Consider the following 20594-nt stretch of genomic DNA (forward strand, 5'->3'; position numbering starts at 1 on the left):
TCAGTGCGCGTCATAGCAACCAGTTGGACACAGCATATTAGCCTTTTATATATATAGAAGATCAGTTCATAATGAATTGGGAGATCTACAGTACACTATATGGTATAGTTAAGGCAAAAAGTTTTACATTTGAAGTGGCTGCTTACAACAGGAACTTAAAGATATGGAAAAAAAACCACCCACACTTTATAAAAGAGAAGGAAAACTTAAAATTGCGGCAGTAAATCAAAATGAAAATTTGAAAAGTTAAACCATATTTTTTTATTTATATATAACTATCACATGAATTATAAAGAAGAAAAAGAATATCAGAATGTAACTTGATAGATGTATGCATGCTATGGCTAAGATAAATGTTTCTACATATTATGAGAAATTATCAGTATAACAGGGCATTATGATTATTTAAAAATATGCAGAACTTATTTAATCTGTGCTTTAGAAATAAATGTATACAGTGTTATAAATTGAAAAGAACTCAAAAGAATAACTAATACCAAATATACACCTGGTGTATAAGAATTTAAAAAGGCTGCATTCAGCAAAGTTAGTCAGCTGTATTAAAAATGACACATATCCAAAACAAGATGCATATTATATAAAAAGGGACATTGTAAGATTTGCTAGCTGCATTAAATCCATGGTCTAATCCACGAAATTTCCTTTTAATTATCATTTAGACAGAAGCATGCAAATAGTCTTAGGATCTACTTAGAGTCTTCTCCAAACCCACTGAGGCTAGCTATCCTCTTTTTAGGGGCTAAGCAGGTATTCTGGTAGCGGCTTCCTCTTCCGCATCAGCCCGGTTTGCATTAATTTCTGCCAGTGTTCGGCCAAACCGTGCCCATTCATCATTTCGGGGGACAGCAATCTGCTGTTAAAAGAAAGACAACATTTCATGCATATTGAAATCAAAGATCAGTCTACTCACTATTATTCAATTTGTTTTCAAATAACTTTTCCATTAAAAAGTAATAGTTGACCTGACTGGCCTTTCCATAATTACAGTGACTATAACAATGATTTACACATTCTGAAACAAAAGACAATGCTTGTGCAATGTGTTCTAACAGCCTCAGAAATGATTTTGCTATTATCACCATCAGTGTGAGAGAAAATAACAATGATGCTGTATAACTATAACTCCTATGCACTATCTCATGACTTTTACTGCTGGGGAGGAAAATCTTAAAAAGTTTTACTTATTTACTTCATACTTCATTCCTAGTATGAACTAGTTTTTAAAGCATAGTTTAAAAGAACTGGTTTCGCCCTAACCGGTTTGGCTCAGTGGATACAGCGTCGTCCTGCGGACTGAAGGGTCCCAGGTTCCATTCCGGTCAAGGGCATGTACCTTGGTTGCGGGCACATCCCCAGTAGGGGGTGTGCAAGAGGCAGCTGATCGATGTTTCTCTCTCATTGATGTTTCTAACTCTCTATCCCTCTCCCTTCCTCTCTGTAAAAATCAATAAAATATATTTAAAAGAACTGGTTTCTTATAAGTATTTTTTTTGTTTGGAGCACAAGATAACCTTTCTTGATATCTTAATCCCTGCATCAGAAGGTACACTACTTCTCCCCACTTAGTGATGTACCAAGAGCAAAACGGGAAAAGAGGCTTGTGATGCTTTTTTCTCACTGAAGCAGTTCAATACCAAAGTTTTAATAATTGTTATTATAATATTAGAGGAATGTGACATTGCCATATTAGGACACAAACCATTCATTGTAGCAAATGGATGTGCCTGCTTATAAAATTAGATTAGGTTGGACAGTGATATTCAATCCAATATGGTACCTATCCGCCACATCTGACTACTTACATTTAATGTACTTAAAATTAAAATAAATCTAAAATTTAGTTCTTCAATTGTCCTAGTCACATTTTAAGTGTTCAATAGTCATATATGGCTAGTGGCTACCATATTGGACAGTGCTGATACAGAATAATTCCACTTGTGCAGATAGTTCAATTGGCTGTTTTAAATGATTCAATCTACTCTTCAGATCCAACTGCTAGAGGCCTTGGAGTGTCCAAGAGGATGGGAGCCATAAGGCACAGTAAAGAAGGAGTGACTAAGGCATTAGTCAGGCCTGGAAAAAAGGAAATCACTCCTGGGATTGTGTACAGCCAACCTAGCACCAATGAGAGAACTGCAACTCATCCTGTTGGATTCAATAATAATGATTCCGCAACAAGGCTCGAGAGCCAAGATCACTTTTCACAATGTCATCAGAAAACTCTAAAAAAATATTACTTTGATTTTCACTACCTGGTCCAAAGAAATATATGAATACAGAAAAATAAAATCTTATCTCAATATCAATTCTGTAAAGCTTGAAAGTCCAACTATAACTCCAAATTTCTTTTTATGCCTAAAGAATTTCTAGCTTCCAGCAATGCATGCTTCAAGAAGCAAGGTACTTCCAACATATGATATTACCCTCAAAATCTGTTGCATGGGGACACAGGACATCCAGTTTAGAAAGAAAGTTAATCTCAAGAGTCCTTCCCATGGTGGAAAGTAAGTACTATCTTTACAACCATATAGTTTATATAATTCATGAACCTCAAAGATTAGTTTTAACCAAAAGATAGAGTTACTACTATATTGTGAAAGCTAAATAGATGTGTCAAAATTATAGGCAGTGAGCCCCATACCTCTCCCACATCATATATAACAATCTGTCCTTCAGAATCACCCACGGCAATCTCTCTTCCAGAATGGGTCCATCTTACACGATTAAGAGCAGGATTACCCTCCACAGAAATACTGGCAGTTGGCACCTAAAGGCATTTAAAATATAGTGCAGTGTTAAACATTTCATCAAGATTTCTATAAACATGTAAAATAGTAATTCTTCTTTCCTCCAATCTGGCTACATTTTTAAAGACAAAGATGAAAATAGATAAAGAATTTTCCCAACTTTCTTCTTGTTCAGTGATACATTATGAATGACATTATAGTCAATCCTTAAAAATGGTTTGGGAAAATTAACTTAAGTCTTTATGTAAGAAATTCTCACATGACTGGATACATCATGCTGAAAGATCTTCTCTTTAATAAAGCATTCTTTGTTGTTTTAACTTCCTTAAGAAGTCTAGCTGTTTGACAACAGATGGCCAAAACCCCATTTTAAAGAAACATTTCAAAAGCCCTCATAAACAGATTATGGTTCAACTTTAGAGGACAGGAATTACTTTTGAAGCTTGCATCTCTGTCAGCTGGAACTTGTGATTTGACCACAGTTCTTGGAAACAGTCCATACTGAAGGTACAGTATAGTTTTCTAAAGCCCCTGGTTCCATGAACTGTCTGGAGCTGGGAGAATGACGCACCAACACAATGGTGCCAGCCCCCTGCAATCTGACGGTGTCTCTCAAATGCTGAAGAAAAAGAGATTTACTTGCCACATGGACAGCAAACATTCAATGTTTGACTCAGACCAGAGCACAATCCAATTTTTAAAAAATTTGAAATATGACTCAAAATAATCCTTCTAATTGCTACCAGTCATCCCCAAATTATAAATTTAACCTCTAGCATGCTGTTACAGAGAAAAATTATAATTAAGACATATTCTTTCAATTTGAGTATAGGAGAGATCAAAATTTAATTGTAACCACAAATCTCTAACACCAAAACCCAAATTAAGAAAATAAAATTGGTACCATTCTAGCAATCAGCAACGAATAATCAAGTCCAATCACCCATTTATATATCATTTCCTAGCAGTATTTAAATGTTCCTCCTCTAAGTACTAAACTAGCAGTTAGCATAGTGTTAAATTTTTTATATGTCCAATATATCACCTTCCTTGCCCTGTATAACCAAGTATTTTACTTCAAGGGATTGGACTGATACCACTAGAAATATAAAGAGACGTGCCAATGAGTGGGATGTGGGGAAGCAATCAAGAGACTTTCTCCTTACCTGTTACTGACAGAACTGCTAGCATTACTTCTTACCACCACAAACCAATATAGAATTCTAAGAATGTCATTAAGCCTCTCTAAGCTGGTAAAAATACACATAGCTAACAACAAATAATAGCTGCAGTGAAATTTCACTGCCAACAAGTGATTTTAGTATAGCAATTAGGAAATTTGATGGTTTCTGTATTTATTTTATAGTAACAGTAACAATGTTTTCATGGAACAAGTCATCAAAATATATTTTTCCTTCATTCAAATAAGTCAGGCTAAGACTAATGTTTATGGATGATATACAACTTTATCAAGGCTAAGAGAGAATTTAGAAAGTTAGGATTAAGGTTAACATACTTTAAGAGTCTGAGGCTCTCTGCTTTCTAGCCTATGAATAAAAAATATTCCCTCTGCCTTATGAATGAGACTTTGCCAGGACATGAGCGGCACCATAGTGCTTTTCAGAAGTACAAGGAAATGCCCCTGTGCTCTTCACAACAGTGTTTCTCTCTTCAGTTCTGCACAGCATGCTGTTCATCATTAGGATACAAAGCTTATTTGGTTTCTTTGTGATGATGCTACACTCACAGAGCCCTTTTACATTCCTTGGGATAAAAAGAACTTCACAAATTATTCAATAACTCTCCAATTTTCTATTTTTCTGTGCAATTTTTATTTTCCCACTTACCTCTGTATCATTATTGAGATTCCACAAATCCAGCCTCCCCATGCCATCCACACATGCAAACAGGGCTGGGTGGGTAGGTGACCACATAACATCATAAACATAGTCTGAATTATCTTCGAATGAGTATAAAGGCTTGTTATTCTGAAAGGGAAAAGTTGATTCTTAGCGCAGTCAAAATATGACATACATTCAACAGGTATAACATTTTATGATATTTAACTCAGTCTAGAAAAAGTTCCCATAATTTGTTTTACTATACCTTATCTGGAGTTACAGAACTAAGAATCAACTATTGGATTGCATTTTCTTTTTAACTTATAGTTAACCATACTGTTTAAAAAAAGGAATAGAAGGTACTTTAAAAACATTTGTCAATGAGAGGATTCTAGGAAGAGGATAGCAATGGCACTGTATTTTTTGAATATCCTCTAAATCTCTCCATAAACCCAGATAAAGTATAGCAAAATCAAAGATTCACAGACATCTACAACAAGATCAGGATGTAAGCAGGTAAAAACAAACCTCTGACAAATACAAGACCTGCACAGTATGAGCATCTGTGAGGCAGGGCATGTGGGAAGGCACGCGGGCTTCTGATAGCCAGAGAACAGAGCCTCACAGTCAATAACAGATGCTTAGTGGCCAGCATGGGGGTCAGTGTGAGAACAGCAGCAGAAACTGTGAGGGATTTTGACACAATTGCATTTATAAATAAATGCATACAGACTCCATGTGATATAAGTAAGGTCTAATGGTGCAGTCTGAGCCCTATAAACTCTCTAACAAACCAGAGAGTCCTTTAAAGACCAAGTCTCACCAAAGAGAAACTTCTGGGAGCGGTATCCAAGTTGTGGAACACAGCACAGGAGGGGCAAAGGAAAGAGAAGGTGTAGATACAGGTGGTGAAGAGGAACAGAAAAGGCATATCTCACATAGATGGGTAAAGAAATATATAGAAAGCATATCTCAGATCAAGAGAGAGATAGGTAAAGAAATATAAAAAAGGCATATCTCAGAGAGATAGGTAAAGACATATCTGCTTTGCAAGAAACACAGGAGAGCTTTCACCTAGACAATACAAGTAGAAAAGCTATCTTTTCCCATTCCCTCCCTCTTAAAAGAAAACTCATTTCACTAGTAGACAATAAGCAACAAAAAGGTATCTTAGTCAAATCCCATACAAAGTTATCATGACAGATCTTCAATAAGGGTGTCATAACAAATGGGAAAAGAACAGTCTTTTCAACAGATGATACTGGGGCAACTGAATATGCACATGCAAAACAATGAAGTTGGACTGCCTCCTTCCTCACATGGAAATTAACTTAAAATGTACCATAGATCTAAATATAAGAGGTAAAACTATAAATCTCTTAAGAAAAAGCACAGGAGTAAATCATTGTGACCTTGGATTCTGCAATAGTTTCTTAGATAAGAAGCGAAAAGCACAAGCGACAAAAGAAAAAGTGGATAAACTGGGCTCCATCAAAACTAAATACTCTTGTGCTTCAAAAAAAAACCCTCAAGAAAGTGAAAAGATAATGTATACAATGGGAGAAAATATTTGAAAATCATATATCTGATAAGTATTAGAACTCTTACAACTCATTAAAAGGCAAATAACCCAATTAACAATTGGGCAAAGGATTTGACTAGATTTCTCCAAAGATCTACAAATAGCAACCAACCACTTGAAAATATGCTCAACATCATTATCCATTAGAGGGATGCAAATTAAACCACAATGAGATATCATTTCATACCACTAGGATGGCTATATAGGACAGATAATAACAAGTATTGGTGGAGGATGTGAGAAATTGGAACTCTCAGACATTGCTGGTGGAAATGTAAATTGATGTAGCTGCTTTGAAAAACAGTTTGGCCGTTCCTGGAAATGCTAATTAGAGTGACATATGACCCGAAAATTCTTCTCCTAGGTACATACCTAAGAGAAATGAAAACATAGCTTGCTGGCAACCAGAAGCTAGGAACAGATTCTCCCTCAGTGCCTCCCAAAGTAACCAACCTTGTCAACACCTTGATTTTGGACTTTTAGCCTACAGAACTGTGACAGAATAAATTTCTGATCTTTTAAAGCCACCTAGTTTGTGCTTATTTGTTCCAGCATCCCTAGGGAATAAACAGAGTAATTCTGTATTTTTCTGGGGTAACTGGGTAGATCTAGATTAATAACCAAAAGAGTCCCTATAGTAAATACATGAACAGTGAGGTGCTCTCAAAAGAACTGGGAAATACAGTTTCACTTGGATCAGAACAGGAATAAACAGATCCTCTTTAAAAAGAAATGATACCACCTTAGACGGTTTAACTCAGTGGATAGAGTGTCGGCCTGTGGACCAAAGGGTCCCGGGTTCGATTCCGGTCAAGGGCTTGTACCTTGGTTGCAGGCTTCTCCCCGACCTAGGCCCTGGTCAGGGCGCATGCAGGAGTTACCCAATCAATGTGTTTCTTTTACATCAATGTCTCTCTCTGCCCTTCCCTCTCTCTTCCACTCTCCCTAAAAATTAATGGGAAAATATCCTCAGGTGAGGATTAACAAAACAAAACAAACAAAAAGAAACGATATCCAGGTCAGAAATACCTTCCTTATAACCTGCCAACAGTACCTTTTTCAGAAGACATGTGTCTATTAAAAACAAAAGAAATACAAAGAAGCAGAGTCTTACAACAAAATACAGACAGTATCCAATATAAGCACTGTCTACCTAGGAGAGACTCTCAATCCATGAACTGTGAGAATTACCACCCAGGGCAAGACTATCTCTACAGGAAGATGAATGAATCATGCTATCATTGCTTGATGCCATTAAACATTCAAATTAGAAAACTTCCTTTGTTCCAATTGCTTGCTCACTAAGCAATCTTCTGATTATAATTTGGCTTCCCATGTGGGTTGTCTACAGGGAAACAATGAGCTGGTCAGGCCAGCATGAGTATCGGGGCCTTTTGACAGTTATTTCTCATTGTAAATTAATAAATTGACCTTCTCCAATGTATCCGTGTCTTAGGAGCCTGTCAGTTCCAGTCAGCACGCCCTAGCTAATCAACTCTAGGAGATGGACAAAATTGAGTTTCTAAATATGTGAAGGACAGGCTGGACACTGGTCAGGAGCAAGTTACTATGGTCAATGCTGCCACTCGGTCCCAATGGTCAGTAGGCTTCCTCACGAAACACCCCAATCTCAAAGCATTTTTTCATTTTAACTTGTCTAATGTGCACAGTTGCTATTCCAAGAGTCAGTAAAATATCTTTGACCCTATTTTAATGCTTGCATTCTCTGAGCGTTAAATAGGGAAGTTGTTAAAATAAGGAGGGGATTTAAGACATCAGAGACTGTAACAAAATTTTAGGGTGTGTAAGGATTACAAAAGTCTGAAAACTACCAATTCTAAGAAATTAACAATCTTAATTTTGTCACTTTACAGTAAATATGGTTTGATAGATATTGCTCTGAGACTAGAAAATACCGTGTATACATTAAAACACTTTGTCCCCCAAATAAATAATTTTTACAGTTTAAGAGTCATCTGTAACAAGTATGGTTAAATGTAATGGAACAAATCTTCAGGTTACTTTCAAGAAGCTTTTACTTCTCACATATTCTTCCTACCATTTTCAAGCCTGGAAAAGTGCTTTTTATTGTGAAATTTCAAATTTGGTATTTTGAAAAGGTAACCATATCCTCCAAATAAATTTAGAAGCTGACTACAGAAGTAGATTACTTTAAATTAAAGTTGAGGCAGTGCCAAATTGAGATTTCTAGGGATTTTTTAGAGGATTTACAGAAAGAGGAAAAAAAGAAGGACTCTTGTTTTGCTACTGGGGCACAGCCAGATCTTAAAAAGTACACAGATACAGTGATATCTAATGGTGCATTCTTCCAGTTTACAGAGCGTAGAGATAGAGAAGAAAAACACTTTAAAAGTATGTTAAATTCATGAATGTAAAGATACTGGTTTAAAGAGTTTAAAATGGAATTGAGAGAATGTTTTTAAAAAGAGTATTTAAAAGCCTTACCTGCCTGTTATTCATCACCATTATGTTAAAGAGCACAGAGGCTCTATCAAGTTGTTTGACAGGATAGAAATAAATACCAGCAACACAATTAACCTTAAAGTATAAATCTAAGATCAGAGCAATGACACTGGGAGCCATGATACTGGCAAATAAAAACTATTTACTCAGCACATTGTTATTGTTGTTCCATCCTTCATACAAAACTGTTTGTGTGAAGAACAATTTGAGTAAAAAGTAATTCTGATAAAGTTTTTGAAGGCCCTTGGGCATGGATAAAAACACCGTTCTACAGTGGCCCATTCTTTGGCCACTAACTTTTGAGAGGTATGTATGTGTGGGGAAGAGGGAAGAGGCATACATCACAGCTGAATGAATAAGAGTGTTCTATACGAAACTCAGGGAAGAAGGCAATACCTAGCCCAGAGAGAGATATGCCTGGCTGTCATTCTTATTCAGAGACAGTTCTATGTTGAAATACAACAAAATACAAGAACGAGAAGCTATCAACCACCAATCAATCAATAATATAACAGTTAGTCTGCTTCCACAGATATAAGTTCTGTTCTTGTTTAGGCAAGACGACCCCTTCATTTTTCAGTCCTGTTAGCAATATATGTAAGGATGAAAGCCTCAAATTTAAAGCTAACAGAAGGCTAGCAAACTGAAGCCCTGAGATATTCAAAATAATAATAAATCTACAAATAGATAAATTCTTTTCAATTACTAAAAGGACGCTAGCCAGAAAACCTAAGAGATGTAATGTCTCCTGTGCTATACACAGGACTACTAAGGTGAGAGCACAGCCAAGTTCTAGCCACTTACACTGCTGCCTGCAGCCTATAGAGAAGCAGTGGCTTCATCTTTCCAATTCTGCCTCTTCCTTTGGTTTTACTAGCTAGTTTACACATTTCTTTGGAGGAATCTTCCTTCTCTTTTCCACTATGTAAATCTAATTAAAAGAAGGAAGTCAAGAACAATCCAAGAAAGAAAATAGACCATTGACTAAATGCATTCAGGTTCTGTCTGATACCCATGAAGGGAAAAGGAGGACCTGAACACTGTTAAGTGCCTACTACATGCTACACACTATGTTAAGCATTTTTCTGTTTCCTTCATTAGTTTAAGGTAAGTGCTATTTTTCTACCTGCTAATGCCAAACTGGAAAATGCTTAATTTTAAAAGGCAAGGTTTTAGAGGCAAAGTCTTCTAACTCACTTCATATTAGACTGAAAGAAAGTATCAAGAAAAGATAATAGTGAACAGTGAGTTAACTTGAACTAGATTTCTGAAGCCAGTATTTGATAACTGTAATAGCAAAAAACATCTCTTAAGACTACTAGGTTTTCTCAAAATATTGAAGAACAAAATAAGGTCTCTAAACTCTGTCTCATGATGAATTATTCAAAAGGTCAATATTTAGGATAAGGCAGATGGAAACATGAAAAATGTAGCTTAAAACTTAATTTAAATAGAATCTGATATTCTGAATATACGGCTTTGCAAGCAACAATGTAATAGTGCAGAAAAGCTAGACAGCAAAGTCAAGGCACTTTAATTTTAAAACAGGTCAAATGAAATTACAAGCCCTATCACAGGAAGTAACATTCCTGACCTGACTTTGCCTTGAGACTTTCAGTGAGGTAGGGCATTGTCACATTTATCTGGAATTGCTGGAGAATCAGGAAGTACTTCATAACTTAAGTGGGGGTTTTGAATAACTGAAACTTATTAAAAACAGAAAATAACTATTTAAATTACTTATTTTGGAAAACAAAAATACATATCCATCTATAACTTTATACAATACTTTCTTTTTAAAAATTTCTTTTAGAATTTATTGATTTTAGAGAGAGGAAGGGTGAGAGACAGAGAGAGAAACATCGATTTCTTGTTCCACTTATTTATGCATTCATTGGTTGCTTCGTGTATATGTTCCTGACCGGGTTTTGAACTTGTAACCTTGGTGTAATGGGACAGTGCTCTAACCAACTGACCTACCCAGCCAGGGCATACCATACTTCCTTTTTTTTTAAAAAAATATTTTTATTGATTTCAGAGAGGAAGGGAGAGGGAGAGAGAAATAGAAACATCAAGGATCAGAGAGAATTGATTGGCTGCCTCCTGCACATCCCCCACTGGGGATCGAGCCCACAACCTGGGCATGTGCCCTTGCCTGGGATTGAACCTGGGACCCTTCAGTCCGTAGACTGATGCTCTATCCACTGAGCCAAATCAGCCAGGGCCATACTTTCTTAATGACTCAAACTTATTATGTGTAGCTTTATCAAATAGGACTTATTGTACATTAGTTTTTATCTGTCTTTTCTCCATTTTTCCATCAGTTCTATAAGCCACAGTAGTCTGAACAAACCTCTAAAAACTCTCCAAAAAAAAAATGTATGACTTTAGTGCTGGGCTGTATGACAGCTATATGAGGTGTTATGCAAGATACTCAGGGGCTTTTTCTCCAACTCAGTTCAGGGCAGACAGTTCTGTGCTCAAAAAGCCTGAAGTAGTTGGAAGACTGGTGTTTGTGTGTGGGATTACCATATTTGCCAGCACACTTTTAAGAAAACTACAACCTCTAGTAGCTCACTTATGTTCTAACTTCTTATCAAGTTTGATCTATCAGTTAATCATGCTAAGCTATTAGAAAACTTTCCATCTTTCCTATGTAGTACTAGAGCACCACCTTGTGTTAGAAACCTAAGCAAATGAGCAGACATCTGTTTTTAGATACCTTAGTTGTCCAAAGCTTTACTGTCCAGTCAAATGATGAAGTGACAAAAAGATGTGAGAAGTCTACTGCTCCAACAGCTGCATGACAATGGATACCAGTGATTGGTCCTTGATGTCCCTCAAACATCTCACTGATTCCAGCTTTGCTGTTTCATCAAAGTGATAATGTTAGGGAAATCTCTATAAGATAACCACTTACAAAAACATTATTTTACAGTTTATTTATCAGACTTTGACATAATTTCAACACACTTAACTCTGTGCTCATAACATATCAGAATAACTGAAATTGAGTGTTACTCTATTTGGTAACACTACTAAAGCAATCCTATATAATAAAAGGCTAATATGCAAATAGATGGAACGGCAAAACAACTGAACCAGTTGCTATGATGTGCGCTGACCACCAGGGGGTGTGTGTGGAACATGGCAGGCGTCGGCAGCAGGTAGCAGAGCGTGAAACATGGTGGGTGTCGGCCATGGCGGGATGATGGAGCAGGTGAGCAGGGGGCGTGGACCAAGGTGGGGTGCCAGTTGCTGTCATCGGGGTGAGCCTCTGGTGGCTACTGAAAATTCTTTGCTCCTGTGCGCCATGGTCCCACCCGGCATTCACACCTGCTGCTGGCACTGGCCCCACTTGCACCTGCTGCCGGCGCCCGGCGCAGGTCCCAGTCGCTTAGCACTGTCAGCAGGTGCAAGTGGCGGCTGCCAGACCTGATTGCCCCTAAGGGCTTCTCCACCTCCCCCTGCTCCTGAGGGGCCATCAGGGACAGCAGCTGCTGCTCACACCCACTGCTGGTGCCGGCCCCAATCGCTCTGCCCCAATCGCTCCGCAACGTCAGCACATGGGAGTGGCGGTGGGGGCGGGGCTGCCGGCAGACAGGGGACCGGAGGCCACAGTGGGAGGGGTCAGGTGGGGGCGTGGAGGATGGGCCGAGACCTGCCCCTGTACCCACCGCAGCCTCACGGCCCACAGTTCCTTTCAAGGTGCATGAATCTGTGCACTGGGCCCCTAGTAGGTACATATTTGAACCATAAACATGGTGTTGAAAACAGAACTCAAAAGTTCAATGTCTGAAGTGGTGGAATAGAGATAAAGGGCTACTACATGTAAGAGAGAAAATCTGGACTACTTTTAAATCAAAAGCTTTGAAGTGAAGGTGATCTGTATTTGAGATGAAAACTGGACATTCAATTTTTTTTAAGGAAGCAATTGATAAGGTACAGCTAGACAATTTCAAAACATATTGAACAGCAGGAGAAATACTAGTCAATTTAAAATGTGTACGTGACATTACTCTACAATTATCAGGAGGACTGAACTAAAAGCTCAAAGTCCACATAAAATGAGAAAATGGCTGAAAGTCTTATTTACAACTTTAAAGGTCAATATGTGGCATGTGTATAATATATTTGCAATTGCTGAATGTTATTTTCCACCACTAACTTCTGTAAGCATGTGCACACATACAAAACTACACCACAACCTTCAACATCCAGAATACATCATGATCCAAAATAACCTTTGATTTTTTAAAAATTGTTTTAATTTTATACACCTGACCTCAAATAATTTGTCACAAAAAATGAGTGACTCTAGGATAGATTTCTACTTAAACAAGGGCAATTTGTTTCAATGAGATTATTCAGGGAAAAATTTTAAATAATTGCAAATTCCAGTTTAGATGTACCTGCCATGGCGGCATGCTGTGTACACAGAACCTTCTTCACTCCCAACAACAAAGTTGTTGACATCTCCAACAGGGAAGGACATTGATGTCACAGCTACTGCCTTTGACTGTTTATGAACCAATTCCATGCTGTCCTGGATAGAAAAAATTAAGGAAATTATTTTGTAAACTTGCAATTTTTATTTTTTTTAAGAAAAATTTATATTTTTAATTGGTTTGTAAACAATTCTTTTATTATACTTCTTATATAAATTGTCTTTGAGTAAGTGAAGCAGGTTTGAAAATAAGATATATACAATAAACTATATTTAACACATGTTTAGATTTATAAACTGTTACCATAATACCATTATAAAACATTTATGAAAAACATAACCTGGGGTTTATATATTTAAAAAATAACATTTGCCTCAAAATTTCAGTTTTCCAAAATAAACCTACCTGTGGATGGGAAAGCATGTCCAGACTCCATGAACAAATTTTTCCATCAGTAGAGATGCTAATCAGATTATGAGCATTTTGTGTTCCAACAACATTTACACAATATACAGGATGCTGAAGAAAGAGATAATAAGGTTTTCTGGAATTATTTCACCAAAAAAGTGAAACAATTTTTACTGCATAATCACAGATATTCTCTTTCATATCAAAACTGTCTCATATCTTCAGGGCATTTTTAATATGAAGTTTGACGCTATTCTGTTGATTAACAAAAGGATGTCTCAGAAGAGAAATGGGTTTCTAATGAAACAAATTTCCAGAAAAACAGAAAAAAGGCCTTTGTTCTTGGCTGCTAAATGATAAGGAATTCACACATCAAAGGAAACACATTCTGAAGCTACTCTGATGGGCACTACTAAGTATTTAATGGTGAAGGAGCACAGAAGTCTAATGGAAATAACCTCTTTACTTACTGTGTGTGCAGCAGCTGAGAGTGGAGTTCTTTGCACTGGAGTTCTTTTATTGCTACGGTTATCCCACAGCACAATTTGGCCTGAATACGTACCGCCAACAACCAGATTTGGATGAAATTTTGCAAATGTAGCAGACATCACAGCTGACTGCAAATCAGTAAGATTTTTATATTTAAAGTTCAAATGTTAGAAGCTTGACAAGTTATAAAAAAGCATTTTCCCCTTCATTATAAGGTATTAGAGGTTATAAAAACAAGTAAATAAATTCATTTAAAATTTTTACTTTGTTCCAGAATATGAAAATTTATTTTTGAATAGTTTTTACTTAAAAGTCTAATGTAATGATTACTTACATAAATATGTTTGAGTAACTTATAAAGAAAGCAAAATATTATTTTATTCAATTATAGTATTAAGTCAAAAGGTAACTGGCTTTGCATTAACCTCTAACAATAATCTGACAACAGAGTATATGCTACTTTTGATTCAGTTAAGTGCTTTTTTCAGAATTATAATATTAAAAGATTATAACTTATGTAACCAAAAAAGGCTTGCAAATTCTAACCTACTAAATCCTCTTTAAAACTCTGCATCTGTTTCCTACTTCACACATATGTTTCTACTTAAAACGATCTAGTTCCAACTCCTCAGGCCTTGTATAAGTAATTCAGTGGGCCAACAGTTTAATTGTATATTCAGCAAATAAGTTCCTAAGAAACACCCTGCAGAAAAGACATTTTAGAAAATATTTCTTTTATACAATCAATCACAATAACAGAAAATCACAACTGCAAAGAACTTTAGGTGTGATTAAACATTATAAGAGATGTCAGAAATGCTACAAAAAGGCAGATCATGTTGAATTGAGAAGTCTTCAGTTTTCTGTTAACATCTGTTTGCAAATATGGGGTGGTTTAGAAAATGCCAACCCAATAAAATCATTATGTTGACAAGAAAAGAAAAAAGGCACTTGTCTAAATGCATTAATGAATTCTTAAACTTGGGAAAGACTGTTAAAAGACCATCTTACCTGGCAGTGAAATACATATTCTGGGGTAGTTTTTTTGTATTTCATATTCCATACAAGGGCCACACCATCTGGCTCATGAGGAGCATCTTCATTATTATTATAGGAAGCCACGAGTAACTCTGGATACTGCTCACAAAAATCAAGTAGAAAAAAATGCTATGATAAGAACTGTTTTTACATTCTTAGTTACTCATTGTCTTTATCAAATTATTCTGAAATATAAATACCTAATACTTCATAAAAAAAGAGGTATCTCTAGAGTTTGCTTACTGGAATGTAACATTACCTTAAATTAGTTATTTAAAATGTTTTAATATAGTTATTTAAAATGCTTTAATTAACTTCATTAATATATGTATTACAATTTTATACAAAGGATTTGGTGAGCAATTGAAACTGGGTTTTGGCATAAATAAAATATTGAGTTTTAAATATAAGTAATGTTTCCAATAATTTCTTCCACAGTTTACATTAGACAAAATGAATAAGAAAACATTAGATCGATCATCTATTATTATTTTAAATGATATATATTGATTTAATTACACAAAATTTCCATGATTAAAATAAAAGGTGAAGTAATTTAAGCAAAAACAAAACAAAAAACCACAACTCACAGATACAGACAGCACTATGGTGATTACCAGAAGGAAAGGGGGTGGGGAGAGGTAGAAAAGGGTGAAGGAGGATAAATGGTGATGGAAGGAGACTTGACTTTGGGTGATGAACACACAGCAATATACAGTTGATGTATTATAGAACTGTACACCTGAAACCCATACAATTTTATTAACCAATGTCACCCCAATAAATTCAATAAAAGTAAAAAAATTAAAAAAAGAATAAAAATAAAGGAGGAAAAAACAAAAATGAATTAATAGCAACCAGTTTTATAATTTACCTGAGATGACCAATCCAAACAACTAACAACCCGATGCTTTGACCACCGTTCGTCAAAAAATTGTCGATTTAATGACAGTTTTGCACCTGCTTGAATCTCTCTATAGAAAAGACCAAATCCAGAAAAAGGTGGTGTTATAACTTCTTACTCTTAATCTTAATGTAATTTAACATTGCTGAAGCCATAATTTTAGCAATTAAACATTACCCTTCTTTGTCTTCCAAATCTCTGCCACTGTAGTCAAAGAAGATGTTAATCTGCTCGGAAAGAGCTCTTTCTACAATTCTTGTGGAATGGTCAAAGAAACTTAAAAACTCTTCAGTGTGCAAGATTTGTTGCTTTTCTTCTTCAGTCAGCTCATGAGGGGGAGCTGGAAAACAAATGTTTTTCTGAAGTCTGACTTATGTGAGTCAAATCAGGTCAACTCACTATTATAGTTTGGATCAATGAATGCCACACATTCTTTTACAACCAGATTCACCTCTTTAATTTAGAGCATTTTATTCTACTTTCATACATAAACAATAAAGGGAATCTTAATAGGAATCAACAAAATTTTTTAAAGTTAAATTCTTTAAGATACCTTTACTATCATTTTCCTCATCTTTCTTTAAAATTTTCTCTTCTTCAGGTTCAATAGGTGGTTTAGGAGTCACTACATCATCTTCTTCTTCTTCATCTGAAAAAAACAGAACAAGAATTATTTTTATGAAAATAATTGCTAATTTTTGAGGTCACAGGCAGAAGGTATCACAACTCTTTACATAAAAGCAAAAGCAAATCACTGATAAGACAGAATAAGTACAAATAATATGAATTTTGGCAACATAATTTTGAAGAAAGAATTATGTAGAATCTCTTGGTTTTTATACATACCTATGTGGCATCTTATCAACAGTCATTCCAAATTCTGTAGCTACAGAAACTGAAATAAAATATGTAAGCAACTAGGATGAATTCCTCAGGGAAATCTCTAAAAGCTTGCAAGATTTATCATTCCAGACAGAACAACATGCAACTCCTATGTAGTTTTATGTAGCATGCTGACACATTAATGCTGTAGAATGAAGAAAATCAAATGTCGAAAATAGCCTACAGAGCTGGCTGCTTACTTGTGATCTGAAACCATCAGTGTCTAATGGGTCTTCATATGGCATAAAGACGGCTTACATTAACTCTCAGGTTGCTATTTGAGAGGCAGGTTTTAAAGATAATAGCTATGAGACCACATTTTCTATTCTGTCATTTTAAATGCAAGTCTCATTACTACCGTTATATAATGTGGCAATAAGCACTTAATGTTTTCTTGAATAAAAATATATATTGAGATAATATATAATGTTTAGAAGACTTTTTTATTACTAAATCTACTCTTATATTCCCAAACCAGGAAATAACTTAAAATCACTTATTTCAAAATGTTATAGAACATACAGCTCTGCCTACTTCTCTTTCACTACATACTGAGATGGGTTTTTATGGAGAAAACGCTTTTTTTTTTTATTGCCGAAACAGATGTGTCATTTGTCTATGAGGGAATAGCAGCAGGCATCTACAGCACAGTGCATCTCAAGTAATGAGAGCCTATTCAATAAGGGAACTTTCCTTGTTAGTTACAGTCCTTTCCCTGACCCATGTTTGAAATTATCTAAAACAGACATATATACGACGGACACAAAAGAATGGTCAAGGATGGGAACCAGCTGCCAAGTCATGGTCCCACAGCCAAGCCAGCTGACTAGATAGCAACAACCAGATGGCATTGCTAGGATTGTGTCTTTCTGCTACAAGGTGGCAATGGGATGGCATAACATTCTTCCGCTTGACTGCTTCCAATCCTGTCTCTCCCCAATGGCAAGCCCATGCAATTACCCGCACTCCAGGAGGCCTACAGATAAGCCTTTGCCCTGCAAACAAAATGCAGCTTGTAGGCCACACCAGCTGCCAAACCACACACATAGTGTTAGGTTTGGAGAGCTATGAAAATCTTTCTAACTCTATAGTATAGGCAATAAAAATATAACTGTAGCTGTAGGGAAGAAAGCTTTAAACGACACTGTATAATGCACACAATGATACAACCTCCAACTTAATCAAAATGATAATGACGTATGCCAATCCTACATTACTTGAAATAGAGCGATTTTTACGTTCTGACAAGTTTACAGAACTAGGATAAATGGCACGAATGATTTCAATATATGCTCATACTTTTGAACCAAATGGTGAAGGTTAAAATTTTTCCTTTCAAGGGCCTCAATCAGCCACAAAGGAAAACAGTAATCACTGTCTTTTCAGCCAGCCCAACCGCATTTGTCAGCCCTTTCTCCGTCAATGCAGCCAGAGCAATCAACCTGCCAAACATTCAGAATGGAAAAACAATCTGAAAATACAGGGTATAATGCACCTGCCAGTGAAAATGGCCATTTCAAGAAAAGCTAGTGATCTCAGTGACCCCACTGAGGAGGCGGTAGTGCAAAGGGGAAAGAACACGTAAAAGAATTCTTAGTGATCGCCACTCTCTTGCACATTGACACTTCCTTACAAAGCATGCCAATTACAGCTTTTGTGCTACTTAAAAAATGAAAGCTTTTTTGGAACAATATAATCACACAGAGAAACAGAAAGACAGTACTCCTTTTTAGATGAATTCTCATATACAACGGATTATTAATCTGAAAACAGTATAGCTGGTAACAATTCTATACTGCTCAAACATTAGAACGAAATTTTACTATAAAGTCACCTGCAAGTGTAATGTAATAAAATAATTTAATTACATTTAACTTAAAAGTTAACTTTTAGAATAATAGGATATTTACTTCAATTAAAAATTAAATCTGGGAAGATATATATATATATATATATATATATATATATATATATATATCTCCATTTTCTGCTAATACTATCAATTATCCTAATCATCATTAGTAGCGTTCACTGAATGTAAACCCTAAAATCAAAGATAGGGATTTTGAATCACCCTGGACAGGTCACTCTTGAGCACTGTGAATTATAAATTACAGCCTCCTGCCCACATCGTATTCTCCTCCCTCAACTTTGTTGCATTATACGGCTTCTAAGTACCATTTCCAATGACAGGTGTCAAATTCCTGTCATAATGCATATGGTCAGTACTTTAGTGCTAAGTGACCTCATAATCTACATATTTAAAAGAAAAGATCTTGTTTATAGACACTCTTTTCCTTTTAAAATGTAGATGATGTTAGGCAGTGATCTATATCTGCCTACAATATGGCATCTGCCATGCCTATTTGCCTATATAGGTTATTTTAGTTGTAGTTGAATAATAATTATTAACTATTTAAATACATGTTTTTCAGGATTTCATTTTAGAATGAACATACTTAGCTCCCTTTCCACATGGATTAAAAATTGATTTAAAAATTATGATAGGTATTTAAACCCGTATTTCATAAAAATGATTAAGCTAAATGAATTTGAAGGAACATAAAAATAAATGATCTGCTATTCTTATAAAATGCAAAACATAATATTTTCATTATAAAGCTGATCTTTAACAAGTACCTATGTATACCAAATAACTGGCAAAAACACCTAACATCAGTAACATCCAACTAGGGAATGTTCCTCTGAAACAAAGATATTTCTCTTATTAAAAACTAATACAATAGCTACTAAAGGACTATTAGCATGACCAAAATATTACAATTCTAAAGATTTAAGCCAGTCCCTATTACATGATAAGCTTTAATATATTTAAAACTGAAAGACTGCAACAGAGCAGGAAGACTGAAAAATGGGACTGCCATGTCACATCAATTTATTGATGAATATTCATTGCAATATGCTAAGTGGTTAACTCCATGCTTTCTCTGACAGGGAATCTAAGGTTATAAACTGAGCAGTAAAGAATGCATAAAAGTAGCAGTTACTTTTAAAATGACAAATCTCTTGTCAATGAATGCTAAGACTAGGTTTAATGAACCATTGAATTTTTACTTTGAGTTAACATCAAAATTGTGATGTATTTTGGTGAGATGGAAAGAAAAGCTGTTCTGTAAATTAAGCTGCACCTAGAAATAACACCAAAGAATGAAATTCCAGTTGTCGGAATAATCTGTTACAATGGAATAGGTTAATCAAAGTTAAATCATCTGTGAAATGGGTGGCTTTTGTTAAACTGAAGGGAGTCTTCAGAGCAAGTTTTATCATCTGTATGTCATATTACATTTAAGAGACATCTAAATAAGACTAAGCCAAAAAGTATACTTAAAATATTACAACTCATTTAAATAGGTAATATGCACAGGTCCTAAAAAGTCCTCACTAAACACTGATACTCTTTTATCTATCACTTACAAAGATTAATTTGCAATAGGAAGTGAAAAACAAATCCCATCATTAGTATATTAATGTTGTTTAGGAAATAAATTTCTTGTTTTCATTATGCTGGTGTCCCCTATTTTAAGACAGTTTAATATCCAATGACGAATACCTAATTTAAAAAGCAGTCTGATTATTCATGGTACTAAGGAAGTTGCCACTGAGTTCTAAAAATCAGGAAATTATTTGCATATAAAATATACATTAATGAACATCTTATAAATAACTTTATGAACATCTTTCAGAAAGTGAGAATAGTAGAAGAAAATGCTACAATCATTAATTTACAAA

The 20594-nt window shown here is 35.5% G+C and overlaps 1 protein-coding gene across 8 annotated transcripts in view; it reads right to left on the minus strand.

The window, feature by feature from the left end:
• Positions 1 to 241: 241 nt before the first annotated feature.
• The window catches only part of DYNC1I2 (dynein cytoplasmic 1 intermediate chain 2), a 50423-nt gene continuing 30070 nt past the window's right edge, over positions 242 to 20594 (minus strand). For 4 of the 8 annotated variants that reach the window (XM_006083144.3, XM_006083141.3, XM_023744922.1 and 1 more), the window contains 11 exons: positions 16516 to 16611; positions 16140 to 16302; positions 15933 to 16032; positions 15032 to 15157; positions 14002 to 14148; positions 13529 to 13642; positions 13088 to 13221; positions 11398 to 11542; positions 4616 to 4756; positions 2663 to 2788; positions 242 to 874 (listed from right to left, as the gene is read on the minus strand). In XM_006083144.3, coding sequence (XP_006083206.1) covers positions 761 to 874; positions 2663 to 2788; positions 4616 to 4756; positions 11398 to 11542; positions 13088 to 13221; positions 13529 to 13642; positions 14002 to 14148; positions 15032 to 15157; positions 15933 to 16032; positions 16140 to 16302; positions 16516 to 16611 — 1406 coding nt within the window. In that variant the 3' untranslated portion in view covers positions 242 to 760. The remainder of the gene's footprint in view (positions 875 to 2662; positions 2789 to 4615; positions 4757 to 11397; positions 11543 to 13087; positions 13222 to 13528; positions 13643 to 14001; positions 14149 to 15031; positions 15158 to 15932; positions 16033 to 16139; positions 16303 to 16515; positions 16612 to 20594) is intronic. The other 4 variants (XM_014468256.2, XM_023744926.1, XM_023744914.1 and 1 more) reach the window with 3 other exon arrangements.

Source organism: Myotis lucifugus, unplaced genomic scaffold (assembly GCF_000147115.1).
Source record: "Myotis lucifugus unplaced genomic scaffold, Myoluc2.0 scaffold_5, whole genome shotgun sequence".
Taxonomy (NCBI): Eukaryota; Metazoa; Chordata; class Mammalia; order Chiroptera; family Vespertilionidae; genus Myotis; species Myotis lucifugus.